General features: G+C 32.6%; 1 protein-coding gene across 1 annotated transcript in view; it reads left to right on the top strand.

Moving 5' to 3' along the window:
- The window catches only part of LRFN5 (leucine rich repeat and fibronectin type III domain containing 5), a 274,926-nt gene extending 260,429 nt beyond the window's left edge, over nucleotides 1–14,497 (top strand). Inside the window, exon 6 of the mRNA XM_082383809.1 lies at nucleotides 3,990–14,497. Within this exon, the coding sequence (XP_082239935.1) occupies nucleotides 3,990–4,007 (18 nt within the window). The 3' untranslated portion in view covers nucleotides 4,008–14,497. The remainder of the gene's footprint in view (nucleotides 1–3,989) is intronic.
- The last annotated feature ends 802 nt before the right edge of the window (nucleotides 14,498–15,299 follow it).

The raw sequence follows: 15,299 nt of genomic DNA, 5'->3' as shown, positions 1-15,299 counted from the left end.
CCTTTCTTTCTTCTTCCTTTCTTCCCTCCCTCTCTCCCTCTGTCTTTGATTTGAAAACATTAATTTATCATGTAACTTTGGACACCTGGCTGTTCTGAAAGAGAATATCCTTAGAAAGGAATTAAAAAGTCAAGCTTCCCCTATCAGAAGCATGATCCAGAATGGTTCTAAATGTTCTATCAAGATTTGGAAGCAGGAGAATCAATCTGACCATCTTTCAATTACCAATTAAAGCAATTCTCCAAGTATTCATATTTTGTAGGGCATGTTACATATTATTATGTTTATTTCCTTATTTTACCACAGTGTTAGAAGTCAAATTTAGAGAAAAGTAATCTCCTTGGGAGTTTGTGTGCTACTTGAGGTAGCAAAAGGTTTGCCAATGTGATAACTACATAAGATTTCTAATAACGATTTTCTTTGTCCCAAAGTAATTAGTATTAGAGAATTTGGAAAATACAGCTTAAAATAAAAAAATAAATGTAAATCTGTCATAACCCACCACCCAGATACGAATACTAATAATTTGGTGCATGATCTTTCAGTGATTTGTCGTTTCTGTATGTAGTAAATTCATGTGTACATATGTGTGTTTGTATTAGATTTCATAGTGAATGTGCATATGTAGAATATGTCACCTATTTTTAAAATTGTATGCTCTTTATTGAGTTCCTTTTTTGAAACATTATGTCATAATGTCATAGCAACTTTCCCTCCATGCTTTGGCTATTTTGTTTTCTTTCTACGAGCATTAGCTAGAAAAATAAATCCACAGGCAAAGAAGAATGTTAACACAATTTAGTGGTAATACATCATTTACTCATTAGCCAATTTCTTGCTACATTTCTGTTATCAGCTGTAAGTCACCATATGACTTCAGTGCAACTTTTCTTGTTATTTGATAAATGATTTCTGCAATAGCAGGCTTATCATTTCTACAACTGTCAGCACAACCAAACAGTAATGTCCCTTTGAAGAGACTGTGACCTGTGTGCTAGTCTTCTCATGGCTTTTCACACTGTCAGCAGTACTTTACCTTGTGAATGAAGTGAGATAAAGAGCTGGCAGAGGTTCCTTGTGCCCACAGCTTCTTATTTTTTGGTGGGGAGATGGTAGTGGGATAAGGAGGATTATACAATTTTAGTTTAAGTTTATATTCCCTGTAGGATGGTAACATACATGTCTTTTTCCACCCAGTGGCAAAATATATTTTCCAAACATTTGGACACTGCCCATTGCCTTAAATGGAGATCAAAATGTTCCTTATGTATATAGACAATAAAATAAGCAAATAAACTTAAAACACATTTTTTAATATATTAAAAAAAATGTTTCCTAGGTGACAGTAGTAGTTCTTTTAGACAAACTATTAACATATAAGTGAATAAAAAGTTAGTGTGAATTAGAAATAAACAACAATATTAAAACAACTATGGGAAAACACAGTTTGGAAATCGTATGAACTAAGAGCTGAGCAGCAAAACAAATGTGTGTATATGATTCAGATATCTTTCCAATGTTTTTTGTACAAACAAGAATGACCAATATAAAATATTTGGTTCTGTAGGGTTTCTTCCACCTATGATATTACCTTCAAGTAAATTAAAAAATAAATAAATAAGAGTACTAGAATAGACATTGCAAATAAAAAAAAATAATAAGAGTAATAGAATAGATATTGTAGAAAACATTTAACTATTTTTATAATAAAGCATACTTTTTGACATATTTATTTGAACATTACAGAAAATCAGAAAAAAATATATAGAACCCTAGTGTCAGCAATGACCTTTAGAAATCATTTCCTTCTTTTTAGATATCCTAATTATATAAGATAAAAAATCTCTCATAGGTCTTAATTACATTCAGAGTAAGAGCAATAACAGTTTCCCAAATCCATTCAATGTCGAGGTATTTTTTTCTTCTTCTAATGTTGAGGTAGCTTTAATTTCTCCTTTTATTTGTAGTACTGTTGATAAGATTGTGCAGTTTTTTGCACAATACCCTTTCACTGTCAAATGAGGACCATTGACAAAACATCCTGAACCTACCCCAAATTCATTATTTTTAGTTCTTATAACGTTTTAGCATAGTTATTATAGTCTATCTTGTTTTTTCTTTGTGATGCTCTTGTAATTTTGTGTTCCATATTTGGATCTTTATGGAATCATTATGCTTGTTTATTGATAAGTAAAAAGTGTTATTTTGAATCTTACATATAAAATTTTTATTCAACTTCATATTATGTCATCGTTTCAATAATGGCAGATTCAGGGCAGACAAATTCACACCATTGTTCCCAAAACCGATTGCTATTTCCTAATCTTCAAAATAACAACTTTTTTATAAACCATAGTCCTACAGTTTGTTAATGTTATTATGTAATGTGAAATTGAACCAAAAACTCTTTAAACTATGTCAGCTTATAGAATCATTAACTTGATATTAAAAGAAAGTTTGTTATTCTGGAAGGATTTATTATTTCCAAAGTCAGACTAATTATACTGTCCACTATATTTTTCTTCTAGGTATATTTAGTCTTTTCTATATTACTACTTCCTGAAATGAAATTTGGTGTAGTACAATCACTTTTTTTTATCAAAGGGAACATATTACTGGATATACAAAAATAAATAAAGATCTTGTTGATAACCAATTTCACCAAAATAAGCTGTGCTGTGAATCCAATAGTGAGGAATTTAGCTATTTCCCATCGTAGTTTAAAGTGATTTTTGTAGTGTTTTCCTTAGAATGAATATTCCAGGCAAAGTATGCTAGTGATGTCTATATTTCAGTAGTTTCCAAGTAATTATTTTTTAAAAATCGGATACACATCTGTTATCTATTAACAATCTTCAAACATCCAGTAATTCTTTGTTCAATAATTCTCAAAAATTATCGTTTATCTCAAAAATAACTTCACTTATTCCAGTTAACTATTTTGAAATATTTTCTTAAGTAAAATATCTCTATAGTATTTTGCCTACCTTTACCACACAAAGTTATCCAAATATGTTCTATATCAACACTTTGATACAGAATATTTGAAGTTAAGAAGCTATTTTTCATCATTCATTTGTTCCATGCATTTTATAACCCTCAACTTGTAAACATGTAGTTGTTCTTGAATGGAAAGGAGAAAAATTACTTCTATTTCATATTATGAAATTGTATATTTCTCAAAAGTTATTTTCCATCTTATCGAAGTATAGAATTTATACACATATTTGAAAGCCATGAGTACTGAGAACCCATGTTAGAGAAAAAGCATTTTCACAGTTTGTTATTTAAATATTTTAAAATTGTTTTTTATATGATTTTCTTTCAAAATCATGTTAACTATGAAATGCCTTTGCTTGTGAGTTATTGTCAGTTTTCACATTTATTTTATTTGTTCTGTGGGTGAAGAACTAATTAATGTAGATGAATTTATTGTCTTCACTATCAGTAAATGCATAATTAAATTTTATAAAACCTTAATATGATACAAAGCTTCCAAAAGAATATATTAAAAAAGTAGAGATCACGTAGGTTTTAGATATATGAGCAAATTTGATCTAAAATGTTCATATTTAAAAAGCCAATGTGAATATTTGTTAAAGCCTGAATAGCATGCATTAATGAATAAAGTAACTTTTTTTCTCTTAATTTGAGAATATAAATGTGAAAATCAAAGCAAGGAAAAATGCCATTCCTCAATTTGGCTCTGACTTGCATAACTATTTAGTCTTAAAACATTTAGATTCCTTTCTAAAATGAGATTTTTTTAATATATTCAATAATTTGAAATTACCAGGGAACATTTTAAGTGCTGATGTGCATGTCTAAATAGTATCCAGAAATATATCTAGTATTTTGTAGCAATAAGCTCCTGCCTGGGTGCTTACAGTTCAGTAACTTCTAGATTGCTAGCCCAGTGATCTTATTAGCCATGTGTTTTCTTTCTTCTTTTTTTTTTCTTTTTTCTTTTTCTTTTTCTTTCATTTCAGAGGCCGGAGTTAATCTGAAGAGCACCACTTCTCTCTCTCCTGAAAAAACTTGCCACTGATATTTTTACCAGACAAAATTTAAAAATGTTTCAATTCACAAAGGCTAATTGTTGAACTGGTGTCCTAGAAGAAATTGTCCACAGGAGCTGAAGCAGAAATCTCTGATGCCGCAGAACTGGCTCTATCAGACCATGGTTCATCCCCTTTTAAAACCAAAATTTTTTTTCTTCTGACCTGCAAGTATTTTTTTTTTAAAGAAGGAAAGAAAAAAACCTACATTGGCATCGAGTTCTGTATCAATCCATGTTACATTGCCATCCATGATTTAAGACTGTAGAATCTTGAATAATCTATATCACTTTAACAAATAAATGTTTTACTATGACAGAATTTGCACACTGCCTGATTTGTGGAAACCTCAGTTGCTTCAAGTGTGAATGGTGAAGTGATGATTGTAGGAGCTAATAATACTATTTTACATCTATGTAGTACGAAAACCTTAGGGGATCACAAATTGCTTTATAATATTGGAACTAGTTCTTCCATGACTGAAGTGCACCCACTTCTATGGGAGAGCAGTACAACTATTTAAACAGCTTTACGGCAATTTTATGCTTCAGTGTAAGACCAAAAGTGATGCGGGATCTCTTCTTCTAGTGGAATTTCAGAAAGTATCAAGGTAGGCATATTGTAATTAATCCAAATTGATTCATTGTTTTTCTGGAGAGCAAGGGCAAAGAGGTTTTAATAATTTTAGGCCTTATGTTTCATTATAAGTGCCCATTTCTCCAATTTTCCATTGGAGATAAAAATATATATAATTTCAGGATAAACAAAGAAGAACATACATCTTATTTAGCACCAGCATGAGTAGGAGTAAGATATTTTTGATGGCTAATATATGTTAGTACAGTCATATTTAAGCAGTACTCAAACCTAGCAGGCATGAGTTCAAACCCTAGGGATGAGTGAATTTAACCAATTCTCTCTCTACTCTTCCATATTCTCAAAGGATTAATATTACTGTAAAATTTGAAAATGTATATAAATGTATCACTGTACTTGGTGTAAGCAATAAGTTCGATTAAAAATATTTTAGTAGCATTGCTTTTAACAATTGAATTCAGATTCTCTCAAACTTGAGAGATTTTATTTCTGTTCCTTGACAATTCTTGTAGTTGTCTATCATTAAAAGCAATATGTAGTTTAAATTTTTAAAAATTTAGTTAAAACTAAAAAATCCAGAAAACTGCCTTTGAGAAATGTAGGTTAATCTGTTAACCATTCCACATCTTTTAGACTTAAAAATATCCAACCATCCAGAGAGGTTACAGAATGTCAGCCATTAGATGGCACTTGGAATCTGTGCTCAGGAGCCGAACTACACTAGACATAATTAAAACCTGTGGGTACACACACACACACACACACACTCAGTCTTACTCCCAGACACACACAATGCACAACTGAAACAGAAGTAACACGTTTGAGTTGAAATGTAGTTAGTTTGTGACCTTGGGCAACTGACTTCATGCTCTGTTTTGTGACGACTCAAATGCCCAGAGCAATCCTGTTTACATGTGTGTTAAGTGTATATATGCATGGATAAATGTTGATGGTGACAAAAAGGAGACAAATTGGACAATAAGCATTGCCTCTGTGAATCTGTTCCTGTCGTACACAAATTTTCTCCTGAAATATAAAGCGTCAAGAACACAAATGGCTTTCCTAGAGTTCAGGGCAGAGTTTAACTTTTTAAATTCTCTCTTGGGAAAACCTGCAACCTTTTCTTCAAGGACATTCTCCTGTTTATCCTTACATTCCACTTGCCCCAATCTCCACCCCATCTGGCCCAATTATTGTTTTTCTTGATGATGGTAAGAACATAGTCTGACCCCTTCATCTTTTTAGGATATTCATGCTATTGTGTTCTAAGGAACAGGATTTTTAGTGTGTTAGAACTAAAGTTGTACTTAATCACTTCAAGTCTTTACTCTGCATCACCTATACCTAAATCTAAAACTTCATTTATGCACAAATTCAAACAACACTCATAGTGTACATATTTTCTCTTTTTTTCAAATATTGTTGAGGAATACTTAGGCACAGTCTCTGATCCTGGAAGTGTGCAATAATCAGTTGTTTTTATGGACAGTTATTTACTTCTTATACTATGAGGTTAAGAGAACACAACTGTGTACCCATAACTGAATAGGATTAATGATCATTCACAAGTAAAAGTTTTGCAAAAATGTGACAAAATAATATTTTTAGAATAAGTGGAAACAGTTTCTTTTAGCTGAGCGTATTATAAAGGGGTGAAGAAATGTATGGTAAAAAGTCTCACTGTAAGGTTCTTGGCCATGCATTGAAAACCACTACCATTTTTTCTCTTACTTTACATTCCTCAGTAATTTTGGAAGTAAACTAACTGGTAACAATATATAACATAGTTAGTATGAATATTTGTCAGTTCAATTTGTGACATCTTACGCATAATATAAAGCATATCAAGCACACACACAAGAAAATCAAAAGTGTTTTGAATGCAATATAAACACAGCTTGTGAAGCATGAAAGTTGACTGAAAACCATAATTAAAATTTTGAAAATCTACAATCATGAATTTTGAAATCCATAATCTGTAGAATTGAAGATTAGTAATAAAATACCATTACTGGTTGAAAGGAATAACTTATACATGGAAAGAAAACTCAAATAATTTTAATTTCCTATTTTATTTGTAATTTAATAACTCTCAGATTAGTTTGTACAAGTTTTTGTCTGTTAAAAATACATAATATCCTGTTTCTATATATGGAATGTTTTGTGACACATTCTTTGTGTTTTTTGTCCAAAATATATTCAGATTATTTCTTCCTATATTCTGCTTTCTATGTGTTAAGAAGTTACTCCATTTTTATTTATTTACTTTTTTATTTCCAAAATATATGTATCTGACATCTCATGGGTCTACTTATGAAATGGGTGTGTGTGTGAGTGTGTGTATCAAAGCATATGCAATTATTTAAAAATGCAAGTGACAGAGAATGTACTATGTCCAACCAAAGTAAAAGTCCCTAGCATATGATTATTTTGTTTGGTATACGAGTATAATATTCAGGGAAACTCTACACTAGATTTTTTATGTGGAAAATATATGTAACATGAAATTTTTTATTTTAACCATTTAGAGTGTACAATTCACTGGCATTATTTACATTCACAATGCTGTCCAATCATCACCACTATCTATTTTTAAAATGTTTCTATCACCCCAAATACAAAATCTGTACCCATTAATCAATAATACCTATTCTCCCTCCCACCAATCCCTGGTAAACTCTAATCAACTTTCTCTGCCTATGAATTTGCCTATGCTAGATATGTCACATAAGTGGGGTCTTACAATGTTTGTCTTTTTCTGTCTGTCTTATTCCACTTATCATAATGTTTCTAAGGTCATCTATGCTGAAGCATATATCAGAACTTCATTTCTTTTTAAGGTTGAGTAATATTTAATCCTATATATAGCACATTTTTTATTCATTCATCTTTTGATGGACACTTGTGGTGTTTTTACCTCATGGGCACTGGGCATAATACTACAAAGAACATTGGTACACGGGTATATATTTGAGTTTCAGTTTTCAATTTTTTTTGCTATATACCTAGGAGTGGGTAGTAATTTTATGTTGAGTTTTTTGAGGAATTGCCAAACTGTTTTCCACTGTGGCTACACCATTTTACATTCACTACACTACTGTGCAAGTGTGCAAGGTTTCCAATTTCTCCACATTTGTAATTTTCAGTTTTTTAATAATTATCCTAGTAGGTGTAAATTATCTCATTATGGTAGTGATTTGCATTTCCCTAATCACTAATGATATTGAGCTTCTTTTCATATGCTTATTGACTATTTGTATATCTACTTTGGAGAAATGTCAGCTCAAGTCCTTTGCAAATTTTTAAATTGGATTGTCTTTTGTTATTGAGTTGAAACCATCCTTTGCATATGCTGGATATTAAATGCTTCTCAGGTATATCATTTGGAACTATTTTCTCCCATTCAATAGGTTGTCTTTTCACTTTCTTGGTATTATCATTTGATGAACAAAAATGTTTAATTTTTATGAAGTCCATTTATATAGTTTTTTCTTTTGTGTTTGTGCTTTTGGTGTCATATCTAAGAATTCATTAACCAATCAATGGTCATAAAGACTTGCCCCTATGTATTTCTCTAAGAGTGTTATAATTTTTAGCTCTTATGTATTGATGATGGATCCATTTTGAGTAAATTTTTGTATATGATTTGAGGTAAAGGTCCAATTTTAGATGTGGAAATCCAGTTGTCCTAACACCATTTGTTGAAAAACTATTCTTTTCTCATTGAATGGACTTGGCAGGCTTGTCAAAAATCAACTGGCCATAGATGTATGCATTTATTTCTAGACTCTATATTCTACTCCATTGGTCTATATGTCTGTCTTTATGCCAGTACCACAATGTTTTGATTACTGTAGCTTTTTAACTTTTCAAACCAGAAGTGTGAGTCCCCCAGCTTTGTTCTGTTTTTTCAAGATGGTTTACCTATTGTGACCCTCTTGCAAATGAATATGAGGATTGGCTTTTCCCTTTCCACAGAACAGCAGTTGGAATTTTGATAGAGATTGCATTGAACATGTAGATCACATTGGGTAGTTTTGACATTGTAACAATATCAAGTCTTTCAATCCATGGACAAAGGCTGTCTTTAGTTTCTTTCAACAATGTTTTGTGCTTTTCAGTGTACAAGTCTTTCACTTCCTTGGATAAATTCATTCCTAGGTATTTAATTCTTTTAGATGCTCTTGTAAATGGAATTGCTTTCTTAATTATCTTTGCGGATATATTATCATAGCTGGTATTAAAATAACAGCTGATTTCTGGGTGTTAATCTTGTACCTTGCAACTAGGTGGAATTAGTTTATTAGCTATAGTAACTTTCTTGTGAATTCTTTGGGATTTCTACATATAGAATTATGCCACACGTGAATAGAGATACAGTTGGTCCTCCATATCCACTGTTTCTGAATCTGGATTCAACCAGTCATGAATCAAAAATATTTTTAAACATAAATGAAATAAAATTCTAGAAAGTTCCAAGAGCAGAACTTAAATTTACCATTTGCTGGCAACTATTTATATAGCAGTTACATTATATTTACAATTCTTTATTAGCATTTACATTGTAGTATAAGTGATCTAGAGATAATTTAAAGTATATAGGAGGATATGCTTAGGTTGTATGCAAATCCTGCACTATTTTATGTAAGGGGCTTGAGCATCCTTGGATTTTGGTATCCAGAGGGGATTCTGGAACCAATGCCCCAAGGATACCAAGGGACAACTATAGCTTATTTCTTCTTTTCTATTAGAATACTTTAAATTTTCTTTTCCTGTCTAATTGCTCTGGCTAGAAATTCCAGTAAAATATTGAATGGCAGTGGTGAAAATGGCATCGTTATATTATTTTTGACCTTAGAGGAAAGCTTTCAATCTTTCAAGAGGAATATGACATAGATTGTGGATTTTTCAAAACTGGCTTTTATCCTGTTTCTAGGAAGTTCCCTCCTGTTTCTAGTGTTTTTAATCAGGAAAGAGTGTTGTGTTTTTTCCAAATGATTTTGTGTTTCTCAGAGTTGAGATGATCATGTGGTTTTGGGGGTTTTCTTTGTTTGTTTGTTTTGTTCTTGTTGTTTGTATCTTTATTCTATTAATGTGGTGTATTACATTGATAGATTTTCTTATCTTTAGTCACCTTAGCATTCCTGGGGTAAATCCTACATGGTCGTGATGTATAATCTTTTTAATATGCTGTTGCATTTGTTTTGCTAGTCTTTTGTTAAGGTTGTTCGCATCTCTATACACAATGGATATTGGTGTATAGTTCTATGTCCTTGTGATGTTTTTTATCTGTCTTTGGTATCCTGTGTTTGGTAGAATTCACTAGTGAAGCCATATATCTGGTGCTGGAGTTTCTTTGTTGGGAGATTTTGGATTATTGATTCAACTTTTTATCAGTATAGGTCTGTTGAGATTTTCTTTTCCTCTTGAGTAAGTTTAGGTAATTTGTGTGTTTCTAAGAATTCATCAGTTTCACCTAGGCCATCTAATTTGTTGATGTTCCTAGTATTCTCCTATAGTTCTTTTTGTTTCTGTAAGGTCAGTTCTGTCCATTATTCAAAGTGACTTTTTAAAGTCTCCAAATAGTGTTATAGAACTGTCTCTTTCTTCAGTTCTGCCAGCTTCATATATTTTGGGATATTGTTTGCTGGTATATATAAGTTAAAATTGTTATACTCTCTTGATGACATGATTGGTCTTAGAATATTTTCAGTATCACATATCTGATTATCGTAATTGTTAACTGAATGAACTTATTTTAAGTTCACTAGGCTCATTTGATAAATGTAAACTTGTCACATCTATTTCACTTGCTTCCAACCTAAACTATCATTGGCTTCTCTTCTTACGGTATTTACTAATTCTAATCTTTCATTTCTGTCCTCCTAATTGGAATCCAGTTTTAAGGGTAATATCCATCACCCACCTGAGTCTTATCAACTAACACATATGCCAGTCTCTCTGTTAATAATATACTACCAAACTCTCAGAGGCTGCTCCCACAAACCAGCATTCCCAAATGCCGCCTAATCAAATCACCAGCAAATAATTTTTTCTCTCTTTGAGTTACTAAAGCAAGTCATAAACAACTCTCTAGCTGCCCTTATGATCTGAGTACCAGCATAAAAATTAAAAGAGGCAACAAATGAAATAAATCAATAGTGCTTTCCAAAAGAATTTGTTATTTATATGCATAAATCCCTCACAACCTGTAGTAGCATAACATTTGTGAATACATGTAAAAGTCAACAATAAATACTTTATATTATGGTAGCACAAATGCAGGTTGATTGTGGTTCATGATGTCTGCTTGAAAGAGTTGTTTTAATCTGTCTTTTTGTTGTTGTTCCTGTTAAAGAAAGAAGCATCAGAGGTACCTATAAAGATATGGCATAAGATAGCATTTTATGATCCTTAGAGAGTATGACATGTACAAAGGTTAAAATAAGAAAACAATAAAGTACGTCCAAATTATTTTTCTGGCTTGAGTTAAGAAAATAAAATTGGTGCATTAAGATTCATAACTTATCATATTTAACAATTTATATATGAAAATTTAATTGGATGTGATTGGAAACTTTTTTATTTGAATTCTTGAGTGAAGTGGCTTAGGAACTGTTCACAGGGAATCTCCCATCTGTTTTATCAAAGGGAAGATTTCAAATTCTTTGACTCCCTTTATTAAACTTGTTCAATTCTGCAACCATTTTTTCGACATTTATTTTGTCCAGGGTCTGTTACTATTCACAGGGGATACAGAAATAGATGACTCAATGGCCTTCCAAATGTTCATATTTAGGTGGTAAGTTAATGTGTAGACAACTTGTGTTAGTCCATTCAAGCTGCTCTAAAAAATTACCACAGACTAGGTGGCTTGCATGATTGCATTCTGGTTAAGGTCTTCTTCCTGGTTTACAGCTGATTCCTTGTCACTCTGTCCTCATGCGGTGGAAGGAACTAGGATCTCTCTGTAACCTTTTTTCTCAGGTACTAATCCTATTCATGAGGGCTTCACCCTCATGATCGATCTGAACCTCACCCAAAGGCCCACCACATCCCAATACTATTATCTTGGGCATTAATATTTCAACATATTAATTTGAGGTGGACATGGGACACAAACATTAAGACTATAGCACACAAATGTTTACATAGGAATTAATATTGTTAGGAATTTAGGACAACAGTGTGGGAGCAGAGTACAGACCAACATCAACTCAAAACAGTTTCACCAACCTCATGTCCCCTTGTGTTATTTATAGAAATGGATATCTTCCTCTCTAGACGTGAAATTCCTGAGATCAGCTACTATGTCGTATTCAGTTTTGGATCTCTTACAATGGTCAGTATAGTGCTTTGAATATACAAAACAAATCATATATGTTTGCTATATAAATATATTGCAACAACAGCTTTATACAGAAAGAACGAAGGAATGGCAGATTTGGATTCAGCTATAAGGATGCTTGAAAGTCTTCTGTGTTGAGATTAGGGTAATAGCTAACAAACAGAAGTAATAATAAAATACAAAATGTACCAAAAGAACCTACATTTATCTGTTAAATAAACATAATACTTGTTAGAATTATGTGCTTCTAAATCTTTTAGGTGATTGAGATAGAGTAGAGATTAGGTGACCTTTGAACACCTATATGTTCATATTAAATTAATCTACTAAGTATCATAGGAAATTTTGTTCCTGGGCTAAGAGAGCTAATTTTTGTTAGAGTGAATAGAAGTATAAACAGCAATTTCTAAACTAAGACATAATATATGCACTATAAGCATAATAGATATACTGTGAGAAACAAAGAGAATTAAATAATTATAAACGATTACATATTTCTGAGTTTCGTATCAGAGTATGGTGATTAACACTGAGAGTGATGGAAAGATGAGTGGTGTAAAGTGTTACTTCCATTTTAACATGTGTGATATTGTGACTTACTTATAATAAGAAATATATATTTGGTCTTCTTCCCAGTTTCTGGCACAGAACTCCTAAATCCCTTAGAATTTCCTAAGTGATGAGAATAAAAGGGTGTCTTTTGTTAAATTAATGAGTAAGTTTTGGCCAGCAGCTAATGACTGAGGGCTGGTTGCCAGGAGAACCACTTCTGTGATTAGAGGGTTGAAACTTTCAATCCGATCCTCCCTCTCCCACACCTGGCCTTCTGGCAGGAGAGACGTGCTGGAGGTTGAATTGTTTGCCAGTGGCCGATGATTTAATCACTTGATGCCTCTCTAATGAGGGAGGCCTCCATAAAACCCAAAAGAAGTGGTTTGGGCAGGCTTCTGGGTGAACACGCAGAGATCTGGGGAGAGAGGCACGCTGGGAGAGAGCATGGAAACTCCACACCCTTTCCCCACACCTTGTGCTATGCATCTCTTCCATCTGGCTGTTCCTGAGTTATATCCTTTAATAATAAATCACTAATCTAGTGATTAAAGAGTTTTCTGAGTTCTGTGAGCTGCTCTAGCAAATTAATGGCACCCAAGGACGGAGTCGTGGGAACCTCTGATCTGCAGCAGGTTGGTCAGAAATACAGGTAATGACCTGGTTTGGGATTGGCATCCTGAGGTAGAGGGGGGGCATTGGAAACTCCAGTTTGAGCTGGTTAGTCAGAAGCTCAGGTGACAACACTGGGGACTGGCGTCTAAAAAGTTGAAGGGGAGGCTGCAGTCTTGTAGGACTAAACCCTTAACCTGTGGAATCTGATGCTATCTGCATGTAGATAAACTTCAGAATTGAGTTGAATTGTAGGGCACCCAGTTGGTCTGGATAGAATTGCTTGATGGTGTGGAGGAAACACCCACCTACCCTTTCCCCCGTTGGAATCGGTAACCGGAACCTATTTTAACATGTAAAAAATGGTGATGATAGCAATAAGGATTTGGAGCTTTGATACTGGCGATGTGTATGTAACTATATACTATATAAAATAAAATTTAAACCATCATTCTCGGTGCTTAGCCACCCTGCTCTTGCTCTTCTTTAGAATAAATGTCTTATTTTCTCTTCTGAACGTACTAAAATCTTCACGTAATATACCTATCTGTCATCCTCTCTATGATTAATTTACTCAATTTTTTCCCTAGATCTAGTTAAAAATTGCTTACCACTTCCTTTTCTATGGTGGCTACACTGACTGAACTAAAGAGTTTGAGTAAAGTGAATTAATCCACACATCCTTGTTATTTTGAATAGCTAAAACTGGCTGTATACATTTCCATATATTTCAATTTTTTGTAGGCTCTTCATAATTTTTTTTTACTTACTGTTTTTGTTAGTACTAATTGGCATTTTACTTTATTAAATCAGGAAAGAAATAAACTGCCATTGTAAGACATAAATAAATCTAAACTCATCTTACTTTAAGTGCCTCAAGAATAGGAATTTTTTTCAATAATTTTATGCTGGTGCCCTTTCAGTGCTCTGCTTCTTTCTTCTATTGACCCCCTGTAAATGATTGAATAAACAGCAGTGAACTAGAATGATAATTTTATTTTGTTTATTTTTATTTTTAAGATATAATATCCAATAGTATGGGAAATTAAATGTTGCAAGGATTATTATTTGGATGCAAATACACTATCATTTATTTCTCTGACCTTGTAATCAAAAAATCATTTTACTTGTTTGCATGGTAAATTAAATCTCTAATGACTTAACACCAACACTATAATTCTGCTTTGGACAGATTATTTGAAACAATGCAATTGGATTACTCTAATTTCTACTTGTAGGCCCAGTTATCCTTTTACTCTCTCTTCTGTTATTCAAGAATGAATATTAAAGGATAGACAAACCCTTTTTTTGAAAGACCATTGTCAATTTTTTTTTTTTTAATGACATTGAATTGTCTCTTACAACCTTTGTTTCTCAGACTTTAGTGGATGTCAGAATTATATCATAAATAAGTTTATTTCTGGCTTTCCCCCCTGCTTCAGGAAATCTGTGTGGAAGCAGAGTATCTTAATAGTTGGCATCCTTCACCCATCACTTATAAATGATTTTAAAGCAGGTGATCAGAGATCAAGGCTCTGAGAAGCATTGGCCTGTAGGAGTCACAGATAACAGCATTTGGTCTTCATGATGAGTGATTTAAAAAGTTATCTTTACTATTTGGATTGATTAATGTTATATAGATGCAAGCTGAATATTTTTCTTCAAAAGTATATCAATTACTTAAAATGAAATATTTATTTTCAAATAACAGGGAAACTTTTTATTAAAGCTCACAATTCTTTGTGATGCCATATCAATGTCCTATATTAATTCACAATTTGGAGGCCTTTTCTACACTACAAAAATTGTCTTCTGAAGTGACTGTCCTTTTCTAGGCATGCATTTTCAACTGATTATAAAAGAGCAGCTCACTCTTTTATGCTAAACTGTCAGGGGATTGGTTGCAATGTTCTGTTATATAAATTTAATATTCTGATAAATTCCCAATGCCAAAAAAAATATTAAATTATTTTATCTCTAAAGGCATTTGTTACGGTGCCTCCATCATTATTCTGAGCATTAGCTCACAGGAGAGGAATATGGAGTTAGCATTAAAGTTTACCAAAGACAAGTATCAAGTTAGTCACACTTATTGCATTGCTTAGAATTTCAAATTTGCTCAGATCCCAAAATAT

The sequence above is a fragment of the Balaenoptera borealis genome (assembly GCF_965194805.1).
Source record: "Balaenoptera borealis genome assembly, chromosome: 3".
In the NCBI taxonomy this organism is placed as follows: domain Eukaryota; kingdom Metazoa; phylum Chordata; class Mammalia; order Artiodactyla; family Balaenopteridae; genus Balaenoptera; species Balaenoptera borealis.
This window is presented reverse-complemented; position numbering and strand designations above follow the sequence as displayed.